Here is a 22,930-nt window from a genome sequence, read left to right on the forward strand (position 1 = left end):
ATCATCCCTTCTTTCTTTCTCTCTCTCTCTCTCTATATATATATATATATATATTGATATATATTTCTCTCTCTCTCTCTCTGTTTTACTCTCACTTGAAACGAGGAATGTTAAAATTGTAGGTTATTAAAGAATTTCTGGCGTTTCTACCGCTCATTCGATCAACCCTTCTCTTCCAGTTTTTGTTTTTTTTTGCGATTTTATCTTCATGGAATTGGCGAATCTTTCTTTCTACATTTTTTTCCTGTCTGATTTTATTCGCCAATAAGAAATTTTCATGAATTTGATTTTATGTACTTATTTTGTAATCTTACTTCTTTCGAATTTATCATTTTATTAATGAATAATAAAAGTATATATAAATAGACAGAAAAATATAGAAAAATATAGCATATAGATATCTGGATATCCTACAGATAGATAGATGGATGGGGAGAGATTTTCCGCTTATTTCTACTTTTGTATTCCCTTTTTCCTATCCCTTTTTCCTACCCCTTCTTCTCTTCCTCCTTCTCCGTCTATAGTCATCATCAATAAATCGATAGCATCGGCAAACCGAATTGAACACGTTACTCTATTTCTCTAAATGTATTCGATTTTCGATAAATTTCGATCAATATTACGATTGCATGGATTACGAGACAATTTATCGAACGTATGAGCTTTCATTAGGACATTTACAAATAAAATTTTCTTTTTAACATTGTACAGAAATGTAACGCAGCATTATATGCTTATTTTCTTAAAGAAGTATATTTACCCATGAAAAAGGTTTCAGACAGGCAGAGAAAGAGATTCTTTTAAAAAGGGATAATTAGTTTTCTTCATGATAAAGATGGATGGTTAAAATAAAGTTCGTTTAAGAGGGATATCGCGTTAGCTCCGGTATTCATAGGTCAGATAAATGAAAATGAATCTTTCTTTTAATTGAAGGAAAAGAAATGCACTGAGTGTCTAAGGTTCGTTGTTTTTACCAATTGGAACGTTTCATCCAAATCGAGAGATTTCTTTCTCTTCTCTTTTTTCACTTTCTCTCAAGTTTGAAATTTTTTTTTTTATTATCTCATTAATATAGTAATAACGCAGTATTAACCGAATATTGGTAGTCAAAGTATAGGAAGAACGAATAACTATGAAACCTTGAAGACAAATTCAATTTCAATTTCAATTTCAATTTCAATTTCAGTTTTATACTTTAACTACTAGCCTTATTGAATATTCATATTTTATCATTCTATTTGATAAAACATTTAGTTTAAATCATGTAGCAGGACGTAAAACTAAAAAAAAAAAAAACTAAAAAAAAGAATTTGCACTAGTGGACGATAGAAACTGGTTGCAAAACGATAATGGTAGTGTATTATAGTACTTTAAAAAGCGTAGCCCATTATCGTGCGGTAGAGCCAAGTACGTGGCGTGTTTAAAAGCTTGAGAAAAGAAGGAAAGAAGGAAAGAAGGAAAGAAAGAATGAAATAAAGAAAAAAAGAGAGATGAGAAAACGTGCAGCGTGTTAACGCGAGGATAAAAGTCTAACTCTCATGATCGTTCCGTTAATTATTTAAAAAAGAAAAGAACGAGCGAGAAGGGGAAAAAAAAAGAGAAAAAAGAAAGGTGACGAATCGTCGAAGGAGTCACGGTTAAACGTCTAATAAAATATGAGTATGAATATTCATTGAAAATCATTCTCTATCGGTACTCGCGTATATTCTCTCTCTCTCTCTCTCTCTCTCTCTCTCTCTCTCTCTCTATTCATGGTTAAGCATCTTTTTAAAGGATTCATTGAATTGAAAATTTTCGTGATAACGCATAGAACATCTCCATTAACATAACTTTATTCGTACTTATTTTCGATTTATTATACCAACAAATTCTTATCGTTCATCTTTAGAGAAAAAATTAATTTATTCTCTTTTATAACAAAATCTAATACTATAATCGAATGACTTTTTGTTCTTTCTTAAAAACACTTTGTTTCTTTTTCTTTAGTACCTACTTACTTATACTTCTGGCCCTTATTTTCTTTCCATAGCACCTTATACTCTCGTAGCATAGTTATCGGGAGCTTTAACGAGAAAAAAAGAAGCACCCTATAAGTCTTTAGCCGATCGAATAAATAAGAACTCGTGCAAAGAAGCAAAAGTAATCGTAGATTTAAAGAATGCTATAAACGTCTAAGGAAGAAGAGAAACGAGAGAAGAAAGTCAAACACCGAGGGAAATAGAGGTGATGATGGCAATGCTTTTCCTTCTTACCAACCACTTAGAATGCCTCTTCTGCTTTTTCCCAGATATTGTCGATCGAAAAAAAGATTCAAAAGGGATAGTTAGATGTTAGAAGTTGGAGAGATTAGTTTTACGTGTATTATATCATATAGGTTAGATGATTCCGAATAAGGTGGAATTATCTAGGAGTGGGGATAAGTTTGTATTGGTTTAACCCTTTCCCCATTACCTTTCCGAGCCACCTTCGGGTTCCTTCTCTTCCTCCTATATCTTGTGAACGATAGCGATAGCGTTGTAAATCCAATAATTGCCCCGTCCCAGCCGGTCGTTTAAGCAGCTTTAATTAATTCCGTTTTCGTCCGAGAGGGAGAGAGAGAGAGAGAGAGAGAGAGAGAGAGAGAGATTAACGACCGAAGTTGAATTAAAATCTCATCGAGATCATGGATTAGGCACAACCACCATCTTTCACTTAAACTTATCATACACAATTGCTTTCCCTTTTTTTGTTTTTTTTTTTTTTCAATTTCATTCGACCTGCAACAAATTTATAGAAAATCTTTTTCATTTTGTTTTCTTCTACCCCTACAAACGAAAAAGTAACAACAATGTTATTAATTTCATTTCAATTAACGAGCGAAAACTTTGTATAATGAGAATGTTTCTTTCTTTTATTTAATAAAAAGAGAAAAAAGAAGAAGAAAGAAGAAAATGCAAAATGTGTCACTAACTAACGCGGCTAGGTTGACTCTCGAAAGTAACAAGTTATCTTGGAATTTTAAATGTGACTCGGTGTGTGTTGGTTGGTTATTGTAGCTTTTTTTGTGTGCAAAAAAAGGTCACCGTAGTTGAGATACTTTTATCAAAGGTCTGCTGGAAAATAGGAATAAGAAAATATCTGCAATTTGTTCTACTTGATAATTTAAACAACGACAATATTGTTACAACAATACTATTATTTTATTGTAAATAGATAAAAGGTGATAATTTTTTGATAAGAAAAGTATACTAATAATACTTTGTCGACTGATGGGGGACAAATTTGATGTTTCTTTCTTGTTCGATATGAAGTTATTGTCTTGGTGCTTTCTTTCCCATAGTCGTAAATAAGCTCGAACAAAGTTTTTTATTCTTTACTTAACAATTTTGAGCTCGTTCATTTCTACACGTACATTGTAAGAATAGTATGCAGTTATGTATGTGTGTATGTAAGTACTTTGAGAGCTATTGTTACATGTAATACCGAGGAACGTGCTGTTAGAAAAGTTCCTTTTTCTCGTCGAAAGAGATTTTCAAGAGAACGACAATCGGACATCTTTACGGTCTATCTCGATACTCGTATCTCCAAAGAAAACTTGCTAAACTTCAATTTTGTCCGTTTCTCTTTGTCCTTCTGTTTTAATATACTTTTTCTACAATTTTTAAGCTCCTAGCATATATGTACTATCTTTTTGTTATTCAAGGTTTGTCGAAACGAATTATAATATCGTTACAAAAAACATGTCGCTGACATGAGACATAATAATCGACAAAATAAATCAAACCAGTTGGAAATAGTTTACTTAAACATTTAACAAATATACGAAAAAGTAAACGCGCGAACGCGTTTTAACATTTGTTTTACTTCAAACTCTAGTATTATTTGAAAGAAAAAAAGATAAGCACTGGGTGTTCATTTCTTCTTCTTGTTTAGGGAGTTTGTCAGATCATTTAAATGGAATGCAAATATTGGTTAGTTCCTTGTGACTTATCGAGAAATATCCGCACCAATGATTATCGTGTATTCGTGAAATCGTAAAAAATTCGACCAATGCAATAAGAGGCCGTACACGGTTCATTGACCAGTGGACCAATATGTCGGCTCAGTTCCAATTACTCGTCCTGAGAGGTGGTGGTTCGGGTTGGCTGAGGGAGAAAGAGGTGAAGGAAAAAGGGAAAGGAGCCACGATTGCTTCCGATATTCTCCAACCGAACGAACGAATGAACCAACCAACGAACGAACGAACCAACGAACGAACCAACGAACGAACGAACGAACGAACGAACGAACGAACGAACGAAACGACTATGGCAATGTTAGTCGTCGAGATTATAACGCATCGTGGAAAACAGTTTTAGTGCTGGCACCAGCCATCGTTATCGTTTCCTCGATGCAACTTACATCATTTTTACCAACGACCATTCTCATACATTACGGACTTTTTTTATTCTCATTTACTTCGAGGACCAAAGCCATTCTTCTCTATCCCTCTGGTTCTGTTTTTCAGGTAAATATTGTTATATTAATTTATACATTATTTCATAATACATTATTGTTTACTTCGAAATCAGACAATTGTAATCGAATTATTAGATAGAAAGAGAAAGAAGGAGGGTTGGTTGGGGGTGTCGAATACGAGGAATCGTAAGAATGGTTGCCTTAAGTAACGGGATACAAGGAACCATTGTACCATCGGTCGGAAGATAAATCGTGCAACAGAAAAAATTGTTCCCTGGTGTGTCGCGCTTTCCCAAGGGACTTTTTGCAATAATAGACGAGAATTTGTCGAATAAAAAACAAAGCTTTTTACCTAATTAATTAATAGACCTGATTTGTACGAATCTGTTTGGATTTTGTTTTTCTTACCGTTGAAATATATACTGGTCAATAAGAAAAGGAAAAAAAAAAAATAAAAAAAATAGTAGCTATATACCATTTCGTAGAAACGACAACGTTTCTCAAGAAGTTTTTCAAACGAGGGAACTTCGAAAGTATAAACTGAGATTTGGTGCTCAGAGAATCACGGAAAAGTATCATTCTCCTTTTCCCCCCGTCTCACCACCACTCGTCTCACCACCACTCGTCTCACCACCACTCGTCTCACCACCACTCGTCTCACCACTCGTCTCACCACTCGTCTCACCTCCTCTCTATCTCATCTTCCTCATTTTCTTTGTTTTATTTTGTATCCTTCTCTTTTCATCTCTGTTCCTCCTGTCACCATAATTAAGAACGATATCGACTGAATAAAACGGAGCGTTTTTAAGGAAATGATTTCCTTCCTTCTTTTTCCTTTTTTCTTCTTCTTCCTCTTCTTCTCTTCCTTTTTTTTCTTCTTTTTTCCTTTTTTCCCTTTTTTTTTCCTTTTTTTTACTCGTTTCTTTACAAATGCCTCCGTGGAGTTTTTAATTAGTAAAGACTTTACTCTCTCGCAGGGGAGTTGCACGAATGATTACACCGACCTCTTTACACGGGCTTCGGATCGTTTGTTCTACGTTGCTAAAGGTGAGAGAGAAAGAGAGAAAAAGATAGAAATATGACGATGCCGAAGGGTCAACCACCCTTTCGTTTTACCGCAAGTAGAGAATAAAATAACCTAGCAGGCTTAACAAGATGATTTTTCTCATCATTTTCAATTGAGAAAGACGCGCGTACTCGTTAAAACCCTACCACGTGTATTTTCATTATTTCGTGAAACTTTTTTTGATTTCTTTTCAACGATCAATCAACTTCCTTCAAGAATTGACATCGTACACGCGTAACAGCATCATTAAAAAACATTCCTATACTTTTTATAATAGTTATTATTATTATTACGTAGAAAATATACGGGGCGTCCCAGTTTTTCCCTCTTATAATTAGATGTGTATTTTTTTCTTAATCCAAATACATCAGAATTTTGTTTAGAATAATTTCAAATGATTGAACGAACACGAAGCTTTCGTTTGCATGTACTTTTCTTATATTGCGTTTATTACGAAGTACATTTTTCGAGAGAATCAGAGAAATGTAGAACCAGAAAGAGGTGAGAACAAGAGAGAAAGAGATAGATTCAATTGAATTAAAGCAAAGCGCATTCTCTTGTAGTTGGTGGATATGAAGCACATTAAATCCCGTTCACACGATTACTCGATTTCTGAGTCACTGGAGGATAAAAGACAAAGACAAAAAGAGAGAGAGAGAGAGAGAGAGAGAGAGAGAGAGAAAGAGAAGCCCAGGGAATTTGAAAAGAACGATTTTAGTTTCGGAAGTCGAACTTTACCATCTCTATTACTTCGATCTTTCTTTCACTTGCTTTTCTTTCTTTTCTGTTCTTTAATTTTACTTATCTCTTTAATTTTTCAACGAAAATTGCAAATTGTCAAAAAAGTTTGAACTTTTTCATTGAACCATTTTTATTTCTCGGCTAGATTTAGAAATTATTATTGAACATTTTTATTATTGAATAACAGTAAGAAAAACGTAAGATTGAAGAATGTACGAGTAATTGATGTTCGAACGTTAAGAGAACAATTTATTTTTCATATTTTTCCTTTTGGTTTGTTGCTTTTTTTCGCACAGACGCTCGCAAATATTCACGAGACAGTTATTACGAATTGTGTCTTGGGTGGTTCTCTTCGAAAAGTCTTAAATTCAATTTTCCAAGTTAAAGATTGTTCAGTGAAAAATTGACGTTTCAATTTTCAAGTTTTCATTGAATTTTGCGAGAAGTAAAGTTAGAGGAGAAAGACAGGTAGTTACTTTTGAAGTTTGATTTTTATTCGTTCGAGTATATGCATATCCAATAAATCTATTCACGCCTATTATTAAATAAATATTATTGTTTGGTTATTTTGTTCTTTTTTTTTTTTGGTAGATCACTTTAGGTGCATCAGTACCTGTGAGATCAAATAAAAGAGGAAGCGTCGTATTTTCTTCCGGATTTCAATACAACTATTATTTGCCATCCAACGTATCGGATTTTGAATCTACGGTCGTCCTTTCAAGACACATTAGAGATCTCGATCTTCGAGATACCTACACGAGAATTGAACATTTTTTAGAAGAGTAAGTTTCTATTTATACAATACTTCATAAATGTACCTTGTACATTTTATTCAAAAAACCAAAATGACCAATTTCTTTTCAAAATTTTGCTCCTTTTTTTTTTCTTTATTTAATGTAGGATTAGCGATAGACCAATTAGTATAAAAAAATGAAAAAAAAAAAAAAAAGGTAGATTTAGATTTGGAAAGCGGAAGAACAAACGTAGCGCTAATTACCGTTCAAAATTGTCCGATGAATCAGTAAACATAGCTAAAGTGAACGAATAAATTTGTAATTAAGTTAACTTTGGCATCGACCATGTTACCACCACATCCACGTTTATTGAGATTCTATTTTTGATTGATGCTATTTCAACGCATCATCAAATGAAAATAGATATGTAGATTTTGTAAAGGCGAAAAATCAAGGCGTATTTGAAGCTTAAGTTTAGTATAGAAAGGAAAGCAGACAAGATGGTTCGGTTTGCTTTCGATGTTCTGACGAAGCTAGTTTTGCTAGCAAGTATCGGCTCTTGGAAGGATCAAAGGAGTCAGAGAAGCAAGGTAAGGAGGAGAGAATTCTAAAGGTAAATTAATTGGGACATAAGGCAATTACGTTAGCAAGAAGAGGAGATTCAAGTATGGCGTCTAGGATATACGGGTAACAACGGCGGCCATCGTAGACGACGACGACGACGACGACGACGACGACGACGAGGACGAGGACGAGGACGTTTCCCTTCCATGATAAAGCTTTGAGAGTTAAGAAAGTGTCAGAAATATTCGGTATCCTATCATGGTACATTCGTAGCAAAAAGGTTTATCGAATTATTTTTCTTACTGATTTTCCATTATCGAGAGAACAAAATAATAATAATAATAATAATAATAATAATAATAATAACGTAATTTTGCGACTTTGATCAAAATGATATTACAAGATAAAAAAATGTGATAGACATTTAATACCGAGAGTGGTATAATTTATAACATAACTGGAAGATGATATTAAAAATAAAATGTTCTTGGAAAGAAATATGTTCGTGAAAGACACCAAGGGGTAAGGTTACTGCGTTCAGCAGTTTACAGTTTGTTAACGAAGGAGAATCAAGCTCGGTCAACGACAACGTCGTGGCCGGGCTAAAATATTAGCTAGGATAAAGCTTACCGGAAGAGTGCCTCTTCGTTGGAATAATTCGTCGAGCTCGTTTAATCTGCGTCAACGAAGTTCCACCACTGTTTTCAACTTATCTATATTCCAACCTTTATTTACCATTTTTTACTTTCTTTTTTTTTTTACCTAATATTAAACGTTCGATTACTTTGATTATTTATTGTTCAAAGTTTGACATTTCATACTTAATAGATTAATATTATAAATGCGAATTTTTGCAGATATGGTTGGGGAAATGGAAGAGAATGCCTTTTAAGAAGTATTTGCGAACTCGCTGAAATTCCGCTTCTCAGGAAGGATGATGATGATGATGATATAATCGTCGAAACGATACATTTCATTTTAACGTAAGTCTCATTACTTCGATTAAAATAAACAACGATAAATAAAAGAGAGAGGAGTTTTTTTTCTCCTGCTATTCTAACCGATAAAGCTAACCGTTAAAAAAAAAAGGACAAAAGAAGGAGAAAAAGTCTTAATTAATTTGTCGCGAAAAACTCACGACTTTTCTATCCTTTTCTATCCTTTTCTATTTCATTTTTAGATACCAATGATAAACTCTTTCTTCTTGTTTTTGTTCATTTGTTATCTTCTTCTTCTATTTCTTCTCTTATCTTTTTCTTCTTCCTCTCGTCTTCTCGTGATATCGAAACGACATTCTTGTTTCATTCTCATCACGTTTCACAGTCGTTTCAGTACTCTCCTCTTTCACGGTTATTTTTCGAAATATCTTACACCAACCGGAAAGAAGCTCATTCTCTTGTTCTTTTTATATCTCACACACGAACTCTAGAACGATAATATCGCGAGGATGTATTAAATTAATTTATTTTCCTAAGAGACCTGAGCCCCCATTTTGTTACTAACATTTTTATTATCACTCATCTCTAACTTTTCTCTTTTTTATTCTATTTTCTTTTTCAACGACCGCGAATTTCTTTTTTTTTTTTTTTTTTATTAAGTTTCAATATTAATATTATGCTTAAAAAATGTGAAGAAAATTGTGAATATGAAATTTGAGAATAAAAAAATTGGAACGCAAGGCATTGGAAACATTTGACCGTTAATGATAAATTTGTAATGTTAATTAAGAGAAGAGAAGAGAATAGAGAAGAGAAGAGAAGAGAAGAGAAGAGAAGGGGTTAGTTGGGGTTGGTTTGGGTTGACTTTAGTAAAGAATGGGAAAACGATCGAATTTCGATTTTTGTCGGCAGGCCGTCGGAAGACTTGGCAACCTCGATTAATTCCACTCATCGGAACGTTGAGGAGTTGTACAGGGATGCTGAAAGATTGGGCAAATCTGGCGTTGACTGCACGTTAACGTATCCCGATTGCATCGAATCACCTCTGAAATCATTCACCGAGATCTTATTTCCTTAGGGAAACGAGCGAAAGGGTTTGGGGGAATGGAAGGTCGCGAAACAGCACGTGCTTTCTTCTAGCCGTCTGTTCAAGATCGATCTCGAGTCTCGATTAGTCCACTCTTCAAAACACACTCATGTACGTAACCAACAGAAATAGCTATATCAACGAACCCCTACCATTCACCTGGATAAATTCGAAATTGCCCTTCTACTACCTCTCGCGTTCTTCCAAAACGATTCATCTATAGTCTCATTATTTCACATTTTTTTCAATATACAATTTCATTTCAAATAAATAATAATAATAATAATAATAATAGTAATGGACCATCGGAGAGGTTTATTTTGAGTGCCAGAAAATAAGCTTTTCTTTATCCCTCTCTCTCCTCTGTCCCTCTCTCTTTCCCTGGATTACTTTTTATGTACTGCACAATGATCGTTTTATCGCGAGTTGTAAAGTTGGCATGAACCGACTCGAAATCTTAATGATCGTCGCAATTGCGATATTCCGCTGCAACCAGGGCAACCTTCCGTGCCAGGATGCTTTTATTTCCTAAGCTTCCAATCTTTCCTTACCTTAACCAATCACCTGTTCTATTTTACCCTTTTTATTATTTCTTTAATGCAATTTAATCGAAGAATTATCAAATCAAAAATCACATACAAAGGTAGAAAGAAAAATGATCTTATAACCAACCGGACGATATTCCTCGATCATTTGGTGTTTTTATCGTAAGAAAAAGAAAGAAAGAAGAAGAGAAAAACAACAAGGTGTTCTAGCATGAAAAGCGAAGGCGAGAGAAATGGGAAAAGTCCTAAGTAAATTTCCCTGTCGGGACTTGCCGACAAGATACCCGAGTAAAGCGATATACGATGTGCTATTCTCTTCTTTCTATTCTTCTTCTTCATCTTCGTCTTCGTCTTCGTCTTCGTCTTCGTCTTCGTCTTCTTCTCTTTTTACTTTCTCTTATTTCATTTCATTTTCTTCCTCTTACTTCTATCCGTTTTTATTTTCCTTGAACATCTTCTCTCTTCTTTTACTAGTTTATTTCGATTCGTAAATACACTGATTTTCTTTCTCTCTTTTTCACTCTTTCAATTATTTTTTGTTTCCGGCATTGAAAGTTAGATACCTCGAAATCCATTCGCTTGAGGTAAAAGAAAGCAAAGCTTAAAGTATCTCGGAAGCCATTTATTTGTTTCTTATTCCTTTCTCTCTCTTACTTTTCTTTCTTATTGATGATTAAGTTTCGACAATCACGCACGATCGCATGTGTTGCTTTTGATACAGGAGAATGATCAATAAGAGTAACTTACAACTTGACAACGTATGAATTCATTTCACATGGTTTTTTAATATATTTATATGAAAAGAAAGAAAAGGTAAAAAGTTTATAAAGTTTGTTAAGTTAATAAGTTTATGAATACCTATTATCTATGCTCTTGATCATCTCTCAGCCATGAAACTAAACGATAATCTTCCTTTATCTTTCTCTCTTTTGATATAGTAACTAGCATCGAATTTTCTATTAAATAATAAAAGCTACGTGTAATCTTTCGCTTGAGGAGAATGAAAAGGAGTTATTGAACTATCTTGATAGTTTCTAACGAACGATCCATCCCCTTCATCTTCTTTTAATATTTCTTCTTTTCTTCGTCGTAGGCTTTTTAGAGAAAGTTGTATGGTGAAAATTCATTTGACCGATCAATTAGAAATTTTTTGTAAATTCGTGTTTAGTAGGCTTTTCGTTTTGACCAAAGCATTCTGATGTTACAATCGTTTTCGATATCGGACATTAATATTGGGCATTTTTTGTTAGTAATAGCTAAGTTGAATGTTGAAAGATCACTAGTAGTAGTAGCGGTAAGGTTTTGGTAACAGACGTTAGAGAAGCACCCAAGCGCGTCTTGAAACTCTGCAGAACGTAGAGACCACAATTTATCGCAGGTGTCGAGTCGCTGACCGAGCGATTCCGGCTTTCCCCCTGTGTTCACTTCTAATGGAAAACGAAGTCTGTCTCGTGTATCTAAGAAAAGATACTTTACTTTGGTCTTACCGACCGAACACCGATCTTCGTTTATCAGCTTTCTACCTTTCTACCTACTATTACCGTAATTACTATACTGATCTATGGGATTTATCTCTGTCAGATTTGTTATTTTCTGTTGCTGTTTCTGTTTCTGTTTCTGTTTCTGTTTCTGTTTATTTGAAGGTATTTTAATGTGTTCACCTATATTAAAAAATACCCACACGCACACCTGAACGCAAATTGTTCTGCTAGTTTCTCTATTTTTATTTTCTCTCTCTCTCTCTCTGTCTTTCCGAAGTAAAATAAGAAAAGTATCGTTTTCCGCATGATTTTCATAAAACGTTCACCTGGTATCCCCCGTCCTCACCCTATCCCTGTTCTAACCATCCCCAAGTCTCCTAAACTTTCACCGTTTCGTTCGAGAGAAAGAAAACTTTGAACGAGCGTGGCGAATCCTTCTCTTCACTCGAAAACTCTTTTTTCTCGATCGGAATATCTCCGATGTCTTTTTCTTTTCTTCTTCTTCTTCTTCTTCTTCTTCTTCTTCTTCTTCTTTTTTCTGTATTTTTTCTTCCTCTTTCGCAACCCCATTCTCCATCCTCTCTCATTCTCTTTCACTCGTTAAAAGAATTTTTGAAGAGTAGGCAAAGTTTATTTATTCATCCGCTAGTTCTTATTTTATATTCTTTTTTATAATACATATTTTGTTCTTTTTATAAATATAAAGAAAATTGAAGTAAACATTTGATTATTCCGTTAGATAGTGAAATCATTTGAACTCCTGTAGTGCATACATTTAAAAAAAAATATATTTATTTATTGGAACATCGATTTGACGTTTATCGAAACGACGATACACACACCCTCGCTCCACAGATTCACAATTTCATTTTATCGCACAGGTTCGTCTAGGTTTTTATTACAGTTTCGCACGTGAAATAACTTGACGCATTTCATGAAACATTTGCCGTATCGTCGAACACAAACGGATATTCTATATACATATACACATTATATATAATATAGAGACGTATATCGTCGAATGTTGTTATCATCATTATTATTATTATTATTATTATTATTATTATTATTTTAGTTTATCGTTGCGAAACGGTCCTGCATATATGGGTCGTGACTAACGAATGATATCGTTTTTTCCTCCCTCTCTTTTTCTTCTTCCCCCATTTCTTTGCCTATTTTTTGTTTTGTTGTGTTTTTGATTTTATGTATGAACTTTGTGTTTAGTGATCCGAGATGACCGGTGTTCGTTTCTTCCTCTTCTTCCTTTTGGCCAGTCTTTTGGAATTATCTAGCAGCCGAATCGATAAAGACCTCAGAGAAAAGAGAAACGTTTTATATTCACCCCCACTTCTTTATCCTTTTGGTGGTACGATTAAGGTACGTATTTTCTTTCATTTGTTTCAACGATCAAATATATTCGATTAAATGTTTCAACATTCATTTTAATTTGATCAAGAAAGAAAATAAGAGAGGATATTTTATTCTATTTCTCTTCGTTTTGTCTTTTCAAGCAACCTCTTCTTACGGCAAAGGTGAATTAGAAAAAGAGAACGAGAGACGCTGGGAGAAGAGAGCGGATATGAAATTTCATTTTCCTCGTAGTTTTCCATATAAATATAACTCGATATTACATCGCATAATCGAATAAACTCTGTTAAGTTGTTCGTTTAAAGTAAAGCTCGGTTGCTTTTATTTTCCTACGAACCGGTTATACAATTCTGCATTCATTTTTACTTCATTTTTTCTTCATTTTTTCTTCATTTTTAATTTTTTTTTTATTCAAAAGCAACAAAATCTAATCGTATCAATAATATCAAACCATTGGTATTTTTTTTTCAAATTTTTATTGAAAATATTCTTCAACGTTAAGACTAATTAAATTATAAGCTATTAGCTATTGTGAATGTCCTGCCATTACACTTTCTATTATCGTATTAGTGAGAAACATTGTGAAAATTAATGGCTGTAAAAATATAACGTTGATTCTCAAACTCCCTCGCGAGTATATATATATATATATATAGATAGATTTGTGCTTTTTATCTCACTCTCCCTTTCACGTCTATTTCAAATCGTTATGATGAAAGGGCTCTTTTAGCAGTTCAAGGATCGCTCGTTTGAAAAACGCACTTTCGTTCGTTCGTTCGTTCGTTCGTTCGTTTCATTTCGTTTCGTTTATGGATTAGCACAGGATTTATTTTGTCTTTTCTTTTCCCTGTTTTCTTCTTTCCTTTCTTTTTCCTATTGTTTTATTTTATTCTATTTTTTTTTTTTTTTTTTTTTTTTTTTTGATAGCAAAGAGATTAAAGGAAAAAGCACGAGAATGATATATCGGGTTTTATAGTGCGTAGACTTTTCGTTTGATACGAGAAGATAAGAGAGCAGGAAAAAGAGAAAGGGAGAGTGAGAAAGATCCGTCATGAAATTTCCGTTTGATAGACCGTTTTCGTGTTACATAAAATATGATCGATGCTTTTTGTCCAATGTTTTGTTTCTCTCTTTTTTCATTCGTGCAGTAGTAGGTTTATATTTAAAATGGGTTTCAAATGGTACTTCAATGTTTCATCGGGTAAACATCCGATCAATCATTTTGCTAATATTCCAAGAGACTTGAATATAATGTGCCTCGATAATAATAGGAAGGAAGGATGTATGAAACGTTAGCTAGAGTACGTTTTTAAAACGAATAAATAAATTATACGAGCGATTGCCAGTTCAATGAAAAATAATCAAATATAGGTTATGTATATGTGTCTGTGGGAGGAAAGGTGTTTGCAGCATAGTGGAAATGTATTTTGTGATTTATACATGTTTTGTTAATTCTCTTTGATCAGTTTATTATTAGGTTGTTTTTTCTAAATTACTTTTTCAACAATTTCAAATATAATTCTAAATATAATTAACGATTTGATTCGGATTCGTAAAATTTATGGAACAAGATTTAGTTTAATGGAATATTTGATAAATTTTCTTTCTATATTAATTCCAAACGAACGGATCGAAATAACACGTTTCTCGTCCGTTCGTTCCGGGCTGTTACCTTAACGATAAACCTAAATACAAAGTAGGACGAGTGCTACTTTGAACGAGTTTCTTTCGCAAAAGAGAGAGAGAGAGAGAGAGAGAGAGTGAGTCTCGTTGAACAAGGGTTAAACTAGCTTGATCAGGTGTGATAATATTTCCGACACAAAGCGTGTTACATATGTGTATGTGTGCGAAAGTGTGTGTGTGTGTGTGTGTGTGTGTAACTAATTCTATCGATCTTTAGTTTTAACCGAGTAAACTTTACACGTAGAAACAATTTATGTTAAATTATCACGAGGGTAGATAATATATCGTGTACAAATTCCATATAACATCCAGAAAACTACTTAACTTTGGATCAACGCTCATCTCTTTCTCCCTTTCGTTGTTGGTATCCGTACTGATCGCGTGCAAAGCTTACCAAGTTCTACGGAATACCGTCTAACGCTTTTCATTTTCCGTTTCGTATTCTAGCGAGTTAAACGAATTGCCTGAAAATGGTGAAAACTATTTAAAAAAGATAAAGTAATCTATTGTAAAATATTAACAAAACAAAATTTGTTATCAACGTACCATTATGGAAAATGACAAATAATTAGAAATCGATAAATAAAATGTAGATAAAATAAGTTAAAAGGAATACTTGATGAGTAACATGAAATATCGATGAAGATGAAAATTTGTCTTTTGCAAATGCTCAGCAAGTACTTTTTTCTAGTTTATAATTGGTAAAATATTAGCAAGGTTAAAATAAACGTTCCATCGCGAATTATACGAATGATCTCTTTGAAGAAGATTATAATTACTTTGCTGATTGAACTTTTCGAATATTTGATTTCATTTATACAAATGAAAATTGTCAAAGAAAAATGGTGAAGTCTTTAAAGAGAGGATAAATATCAATGAAAATAAATAATCGTAAGATTTTCTAGCGATCTCATTAACCTCGTTTCGTTGTGTAAGATCCTTTTGAAAATAAGAAGGTAAAAGAAGAAAAAGAGAAAAATTTAGGAAATAGTCGAAGCGAAGTCAAACTTTTCTAAAAGAGAAAGAAAGAAAGAAAGAAAGAAAGAAAGAAAGAAAACATGGAAAAGTCGAAGTTGTGCGCGTCGGCCGTTTACATTAGTTCGGGCTGCCTGATTGCTGCTTCCGGAAGTACGCTAAGAGAGCAAACACGATGTATATTCGGGTCAATGCGCGCGTGGCATGGAACGACAACGAGTACACTGAGTTTGCCAAGGTATAATAAAAAAAAAAAAGAAAAAAGAGAAAAAAAAGAAAAAAAAAGGAAAGAAATTGACATCGATTGTGTTTGCCTCGTAATTCGGTCGTGCGAGGAGTTTGTGCGCACGAGCACGAGCACGAGCACGAGCACCAATCCCTCCCCGCCTCGTTGTACTTACAGAGTATTACAAATATTTGAAAGTTTATCCCTCAATAATCCTGGCTAAACAGGGAGGAGAGAAAAATAAGCGTAAATTCGGCCCGAGTATTTGTTTATATGCATATGACGTTAGTTTTATGTCGAAATAAAACTCCTTTTCCCTCTATCCCGTATTTAACATTTTATTTAACGTTTATATCTTTCGACAATTTTCCTTTGCAACTTTTATATCGAACGTTTAATATTTTTCCCGTTGCAAGGTAGGACTTTGACGAAAGTTTCTTTTTTATTTCAATATTTATAATAATTATTATTGAAGTGAAAACTTCTTTAGAATGGGTGTGATTTGAAATAATCAAACACGGTGATGTAGGGAGAAAACGATATAGTGGGAATATAGTGGGGCAAAGAAACGGCCTTAATACTAAGTAAGAAAAGAAAAAGAGAGAGACATATAGGATTGAGCCTGCGAGAGAATCAGACAAAATATAGCTATACAGTTTTTTTTCTATTCTCGGTCTTTGCTTCGTATTCCCCACTCCTGGCTACTAAGCTGTGCATATGTGTGTGTTTGAAACTTAATTTTTTGAAGGTTTCACTTTCAACACGTGTGATATACAGACATGTTTTTTTTTTTCCATATGATCAATGGTTCATATTGGAAGGTGTGAGAGCATTGGTGTAAAAGAGAGTTTCCAAAGGTTTGTCTAAGGATCCCTCGGAGAATACCACGCCTTCTACTGTAACCTCCTACGCTTTAGGAAAATTTAAATTCCACACGGGTGTAAGTCTGTAGTCGAACGTAGCGAAAACGGTGCACGCTTAGCGATTTTCGCGAGAATATCTCCCGGAAGGCTTGAAAAGTGCGGAAATAGAAAGAGAAAGCTCCGAGAGAATAGCAAAAGGTATTATTGTATATAGTTCACTTCGAGCTGATTCGGAAAATCGATAGAGAGTACTTTTACGTAATACCGATGAATAAAGTCTTCGTAAAATCATTGATACTAACGCGAATTACTTATCTATCTTAATAATATACTTTAATAAAAGCATCATAAACTTCAAACATAAGTAACCCATTGTACAAGCTATTTACATACTCATTTTTTTTATTTTTTATTTTTTATTTCTTACGCTTTATATTATAATAATTCGTCATTAGAAATAATTAAAATATTTGAATGCTCAAATTCGATATTATGCAATTTAACTAAAGAAAATGGAAAACGTATAAGGGGTTAAAAAAGAAGAAAAGAGGGAGAGAGATTGAAAAGAAAAAACAGAAGGAGGAAGCTTGGGGGTGGCTCGGCGGCCGGTTGATACAGACGTGAAAGAAGGAAAAAGTTTCGAAACAACGTAATATCTTGGGAATTACGAAAACGAAATGGGGAGACGGGGGAAGAGTGGATGGTTAAGCGATATTCCAAAAGTTCAAATACCAAAACCACGCCAGTGTCAAGAATGGTGAAATTTTTCACAGAATTGAAGTAAAAAGATAACCAGTGGAGACAGCGTAATTTCACTTCTCTTTTCTCGTTGATCAAAAAAAAAAAAAAAAAAAAAAAAAAAAAAAAGTTGGAATAAAAATACAAAGAACTTAATATTTCTTATCTATCCAATGGTTTTTTTTGTCTCTCTATATTTATAACTCTCGTACCAAGAGAGAACTATATTACCACTCATATATGTTGGATTGATTTGATTAGTCTCTAGGAGAATACCAATGTTTTACGAGCGAATGTACTCTCTGAGATGAATCCCAGACTTGTTTCTTATGTTTGATACAATCCCAAGCTGTTATTGGTCAACTCACATCTTTATTGCACACATCTTTACGTTACTCAGACCTTGTTTTATTTTATTTTATTTTTCCTGGAGAAAAAAATTTGCATAAATATAATAAATGTTAATTTATTTCTTTAGTTGGATAGTTTATGAAAAATATATTTTTCTACTACTTTGACTACTTGTACTATTTTATAAATTGATGTGTTTCGCAATGTAGCTCGTGGTAGGATTCGCAGTACCGATCGAACTAGCTGGAAGGATTTTGGTTTACGGCCAAAACTTTCAATTCCAATATGCTCTGCCGCAAAATGCTACGTTCTTCAGTAATTTATCACAAAATCGCGTCTTTTCACGACGACCTAGAGATCTCGATAGGTACGGAAGGGTACTTCTTTTTAATACGTTGGAACAATATTTTCAAAGGTATAGTACACACGTTACCGATAATTACAACTCAACAAATATATTATCTGCCTATAGGATTTATTTCATACAATATAAAATGAAGTTTGTGTGTGTGTGTGTGTGTAAATTATAAGAAATTTTGGTTTGTTTCAGAAATGGATTAAACGGACGAGAATGTATAAAAAAGAGCATTTGCGAGGCTGTTGCAGATCCTTTAATAAACGAAGGCCTTATCGGGGAACTTTTACATCTTTTATTAACGTATTATTTCATTGAATACTTTGCAATTAAATGTCGAACAATTGTTTATCGTTTATTATAAAACTTGAACGTTTATTGTAATCGATTTATTTCACACCGTAGACCGGAACACGCCGAGGATCCATCTTTTCCTGAAGATTTCCTCTTAGCAGCCAAAGTTGGTCAAAGAAATGAGGATTGCTCAAAGATGTTTTCTTCTTGTCCGGCTGGTCAAGGATTTTTGGATCGAATAACTCGGCCCTTTTGATTCGTCTATACAATTTCTTGAAATTTTAAAATAATAATGAAAAATAAAACAAACCTAACATATGTGACAATTCATTATAAGAGACATTTTCTTCTAACATCAGTCTGATTTCTCTTATTCTTTTCTATAGAAAAAAAAAAAAAAAAAAAGGAGAAGAATAAGAAGTAGGAAAAGAAGAAAAGAATTTCCTTTTCGGTTCTTCACAGTCTCACGAGAATCCACGAGGAAGACAGTACGAGGAACGATAAGATACAGGAGTGAGTGAAGCTGGGTTAGAAAGGAAAAAAAAAGAAAAAAAGAAAAAACATTAGATCCGAAGTAAATTTGAGATGGTAGAAAAAGGATAGAAAAAAAAATAAGAAAGAAAGAAAGAAAGTAGCAAAGGGAGGGAAATGACGTTGCACCCTCGAAGGGTTGGGGTTGGGCTTGGGGTTCAGGGGTTCAGGATGCAGTAAAAGAGAAAATCTACCAATGGACGGACACGTTCCCCATTTGAAATTCTCTTTCGGTAGATACTTCTTAGATTCGTTCGGCTCGAATTTTCCTAGCACAGATCCCCTGATTTTTCCTCGGTTTCAACTCGATCCGTTTTCGACATTCGACTCGTCCTAGTTGGTCCTACGTCTTCTCTCTTTTTCATTATTTCTATCCTTTTCTTTCTTCGAAAATTCCCCCACCTATACTAGTACACATCCCATAGTTCTCTCGTTTAAATCGATCCCCATTGATGCACCAGCCAGCCGCCTACACTGACGTACAAGTAACTACACAAGAATGAAGGAAGGAAGGAAGGAAGGAAGGAAGGAAGGAAGGAAGGAAGGAATTGAGGAAAGAGGGAGAGAAAATTTTTCATTTCATCGGTTCTTCTGTCACGCGAGACGGACCATACTATTACTTGTATTACCACTACTACTAGTACTACTACTACTACTACTACTACTACTACTACATCGACGTTCTTCTTTTGATGTGACGAAAGAGAAAACGCAAGAATCATGTAGCTTCTATATTTCTTTTATTCTCGAGCTTTCTCTTCTTAGAAGATGGAATAGCGGAAAAATCGTGTGAGATAGAAAAAGAGAAAGTATATGTAGTACCAACTATCGGTTCTCTTTCTCTCTTTTTCTTTTTCTCATTTTTCTTCTCCTTTTCATTTCTTGTTCTCTCTTGCTGGAAGATCTGCTACGGATCCAAACGTGTTCGAAACGTGTTCGAAAATGTCAGGAACGTTAAATCAAGAAATACCATGCTTTCAGATTTCATTCGATGCAATGTGAATCCTTTAAATTTGTTCAGAATTTGTATTTATCTTATATAGGATGGTAAGAAAAACTTTTGCAAATTTATGGATATCTTTCTAATGGTAAATTTGTTGTTGACAATTGTTTTGTTTGAATGTAGAGAAATAAGAGAACGCGTTGAACGCATCCTAGTATTATATAATAATATAGGAGACGCACGTACATCAACACATGTAGCAAACTACCTTAGAATTCACAAACGACTGATGCGTGCCACTATATAATGTCTGAATTATTTCTACACCTGTGAAAGGTACAAGATGACGTCATCTCGTTCACATAGTTTGCGGTTGAATTTTAGCTTATCCATATTACACGCTAATTATTCAAATCTCCAATAGTTTGTCGTCAAGTAGTATTATAATACTAATTCTGTCAAATTCTGAAAATTGTGTATTTTTAATTAAAGGAATAAATTGTTGAAAATATATATAATAGCAGAGAAAGAATCCCAAGCTATCGATACGAAAAGTATCGACTTTGGAAGCTGCATTGGAACCTGTACTATCCCAAGAAATTGCTTCTTTTCGATTAATTTTATTTCGTGAGACGCGTATTGCCTTCTCTCGAAGGAACTAAAATAAGAGAGGGAGAGAGATAGAAAAGAGTCCTTCCGATTGGCCCGATGTCTTTTTTTGCTGCCTTAGGTGATATCGTCGCTCGTTTTAAGTTTCGTCGAAACAGAGCGTTCAAACCTTTTTTTCCCTTTCTCTTCATTTTCAGGTTTTTCTTTTTCTTAGCAATAAATTCTTGGAAGAAGCTGTGCAATAACGACAGTAGTAACGGTCGATAGGAGCTTGACCTAAGTAAAAAGAAAAGAATAAACGGAGAAGAAAAAAATATAACAACCGGAGTAGAGAAACTCGAAAATATAGAAACAAAGAAAAGGAAGATACCAAAGATAGATACCAAAGATAGATACCAAAGATAGATACCAAAGAAAGATACCTAGAAGGAGGTTCTAAGCTCCTTCCTAGAAGGAAAAAGATTCTCTTCTTTTCTCTAACTTCCGTGCCGTTTCGATTCTCTACACACGTCAATATCTACCAAGGTTACTTCTTATCGACAATTCCAACGTTTGAAAAATTAAGCTTCGCTTCGATCCAACCAAACGGAATTTCTTTCGACGTTTGTTCTTCTTTACTTTCTTCTATTCTTTTATTTATCATATTTTACAGTTAATTCGACTTTGATCAGATCACTCGTTGGAAATTCTTCATAGAAACACGATTATGATTATTACCTTATAAAAATGAATGAACGTTAACACCGTATTGCAACGAAATAAGTAGAAATAAAAGAAGCATTGCTTCAACGATTTTCTACTAAATAATAAGCAAACTTTCCTACGGTATATATCCTTCATATTGTTATTTATCAAATTTTTTTATCTAATTTGACCACGTTATCCTCTTAGAAGGTGCAAAATGTGGTCATTCTTTGTCGATAGATGGATCGATAAATCGTTTTTTTTCTCTTTTTTCGTGGTTTTCTTCATCGTGTTCTTCCCCTTCAAGAAACTTCCTATCGAATTTTCATCGAATAGAGCGCGTTTACGAACGGATGGACGGACGGACGGACACTAGTCGAAGAAGTTGCGAAAGTAACTGGACTCAATCCGGAAGAAAGTTCAAGAGGTGAAGTTTAAACCGCATAAAGGAGATTGGTATATTGGACTAACAATAAGTTTAGATGTTAGATCGATCCTCGATGTTCTTTTACAATCAACATAAAATGTCTTTTCAATTATTCCATTAATATGAATATTTAGATCAATTTGGATATTTAATAATCGATTAAAATCCTTTTTCCTTCCTTCCTTCCTTCCTTCCTTCCTTCCTTCCTATTTCTTTTTAATCCAAGAATAGTAAGTAGAATTGTGGTTAACCGTGTAGGAATTAGATGGTGTCATGGAAAAGAGGGTTGTTATAAGCGGTCTACGCGCGCTACCACCACCAGCACACTAGCAGTACCACCACCACAAGCAGCACCATCACCACACCCGGCCTGCACCGCGAACTGGGGCGGTGCCACCACCGGCGTACAATCGATATCTGTTCGGCTCTTACTGAATTTTAGTCACTATCGAAACACAAAAAATCACGTCTCCGAAAAAAGATTAAAAGAGAAGAGAGAGTGACAGATAGAAATAAAGAAAGATGTTATTTCTTCCTTCGTGAGAATTTGACAGCAAGTAAACAGATATGTGAAAATGAATTCTATGAGATTGAAAGGAGAGATACAATCTTTTCAAAAAAAAAAAAAAAAAAAAAAAAAAATGAAACCCTATACACGTCCACGTTTTCTATTATTTATTATTAATTTTTCCTTAAATTACGTTGATTTGTAGTTTTCTCATTAATCAATATAACAATTATCTCGGTCTAGGTAGATTTTTCATGGACTCAGCTGTTAGTCTATCGTCACGTTTCTATTTCAAAAGAAGCACGCTCGGCAAACATGAAATAACAATGAACAAGTCGAAAATCAATTTTCTCCTGCGACGACGAGTCTGTTCGTTTTTATACTTTTTGTTCCTTTCTTTTTAATTCAATGAGTTAGAAGAAAAAAAATCAAGAGAGGGAAAGATGGTTATTCGTATTATATGAAAAAATAAAATACACGTACACACAAACACGGCAGCCAGACGTTTGGCGAAAAAGATCTCAATATACGTAGAATCTCTTCATATCCATTGCTAGGGAAAAAGTTGAAAATCAAGACGAGTGATTTTTCATCCCTTATCGGGTTGACCGTAAGACGTTACGCAGTCAACGTAGAAACTGAAAAAGGGAAGAAAACGATGGAATGAGAAGGGTGAAAAGAAGGGTGAAAAGAAGGATGAAAAGAAGGGTGAAAAGAAGGGTGAAAGAAGTAAGAACACCGACAAGGACCAAGTCTGCCTTTCCATTTGCCCCCTCCCCACA

At 34.1% G+C, this 22,930-nt stretch overlaps 1 protein-coding gene across 4 annotated transcripts; it reads left to right on the plus strand.

Moving 5' to 3' along the window:
* The first annotated feature begins 3,956 nt into the window (after positions 1-3,956).
* LOC107069743 (uncharacterized) lies at positions 3,957-20,117 on the plus strand. Of its 4 annotated transcripts, XR_016176650.1 has the most exons (6): positions 3,957-4,486; positions 6,836-7,026; positions 8,400-8,525; positions 12,818-12,970; positions 18,348-18,455; positions 18,558-18,571. XR_016176650.1 is itself a non-coding variant. In XM_015327298.2 (5 exons), exons 2-5 carry the CDS (start codon positions 12,827-12,829, stop codon positions 18,700-18,702), a joined length of 603 nt encoding a protein of 200 aa, XP_015182784.2. In that variant the 5' UTR covers positions 9,555-9,678; positions 12,818-12,826; the 3' UTR covers positions 18,703-20,117. The 4 variants fall into 4 exon arrangements, 2 of the variants coding, with proteins under 2 accessions (XP_089028919.1, XP_015182784.2); XR_016176651.1 differs by lacking the exons at positions 18,348-18,455; positions 18,558-18,571 and adding an exon at positions 13,105-13,347; XM_015327298.2 differs by lacking the exons at positions 3,957-4,486; positions 6,836-7,026; positions 8,400-8,525 and adding exons at positions 9,555-9,678; positions 18,007-18,212 and having other exon boundaries at positions 18,558-20,117.
* The last annotated feature ends 2,813 nt before the right edge of the window (positions 20,118-22,930 follow it).

This window comes from Polistes dominula, unplaced genomic scaffold (genome assembly GCF_049000335.1).
Source record: "Polistes dominula isolate Pdom_NZ unplaced genomic scaffold, Pdom_raw_medaka contig_23, whole genome shotgun sequence".
NCBI lineage: Eukaryota > Metazoa > Arthropoda > Insecta > Hymenoptera > Vespidae > Polistes > Polistes dominula.

Bases quoted from the DNA above. Each gene is read 5' to 3' on its own strand.
- LOC107069743 (XM_015327298.2), top strand. From the start codon at position 12,827: ATGACCGGTGTTCGTTTCTTCCTCTTCTTCCTTTTGGCCAGTCTTTTG. The intron at 12,971-18,006 runs GTACGTATTTTC...TTCGCAATGTAG, and splicing joins CTTTTGGTGGTACGATTAAG to CTCGTGGTAGGATTCGCAGT. The intron at 18,456-18,557 runs GTATTATTTCAT...TTCACACCGTAG, and splicing joins CTTTTACATCTTTTATTAAC to ACCGGAACACGCCGAGGATC.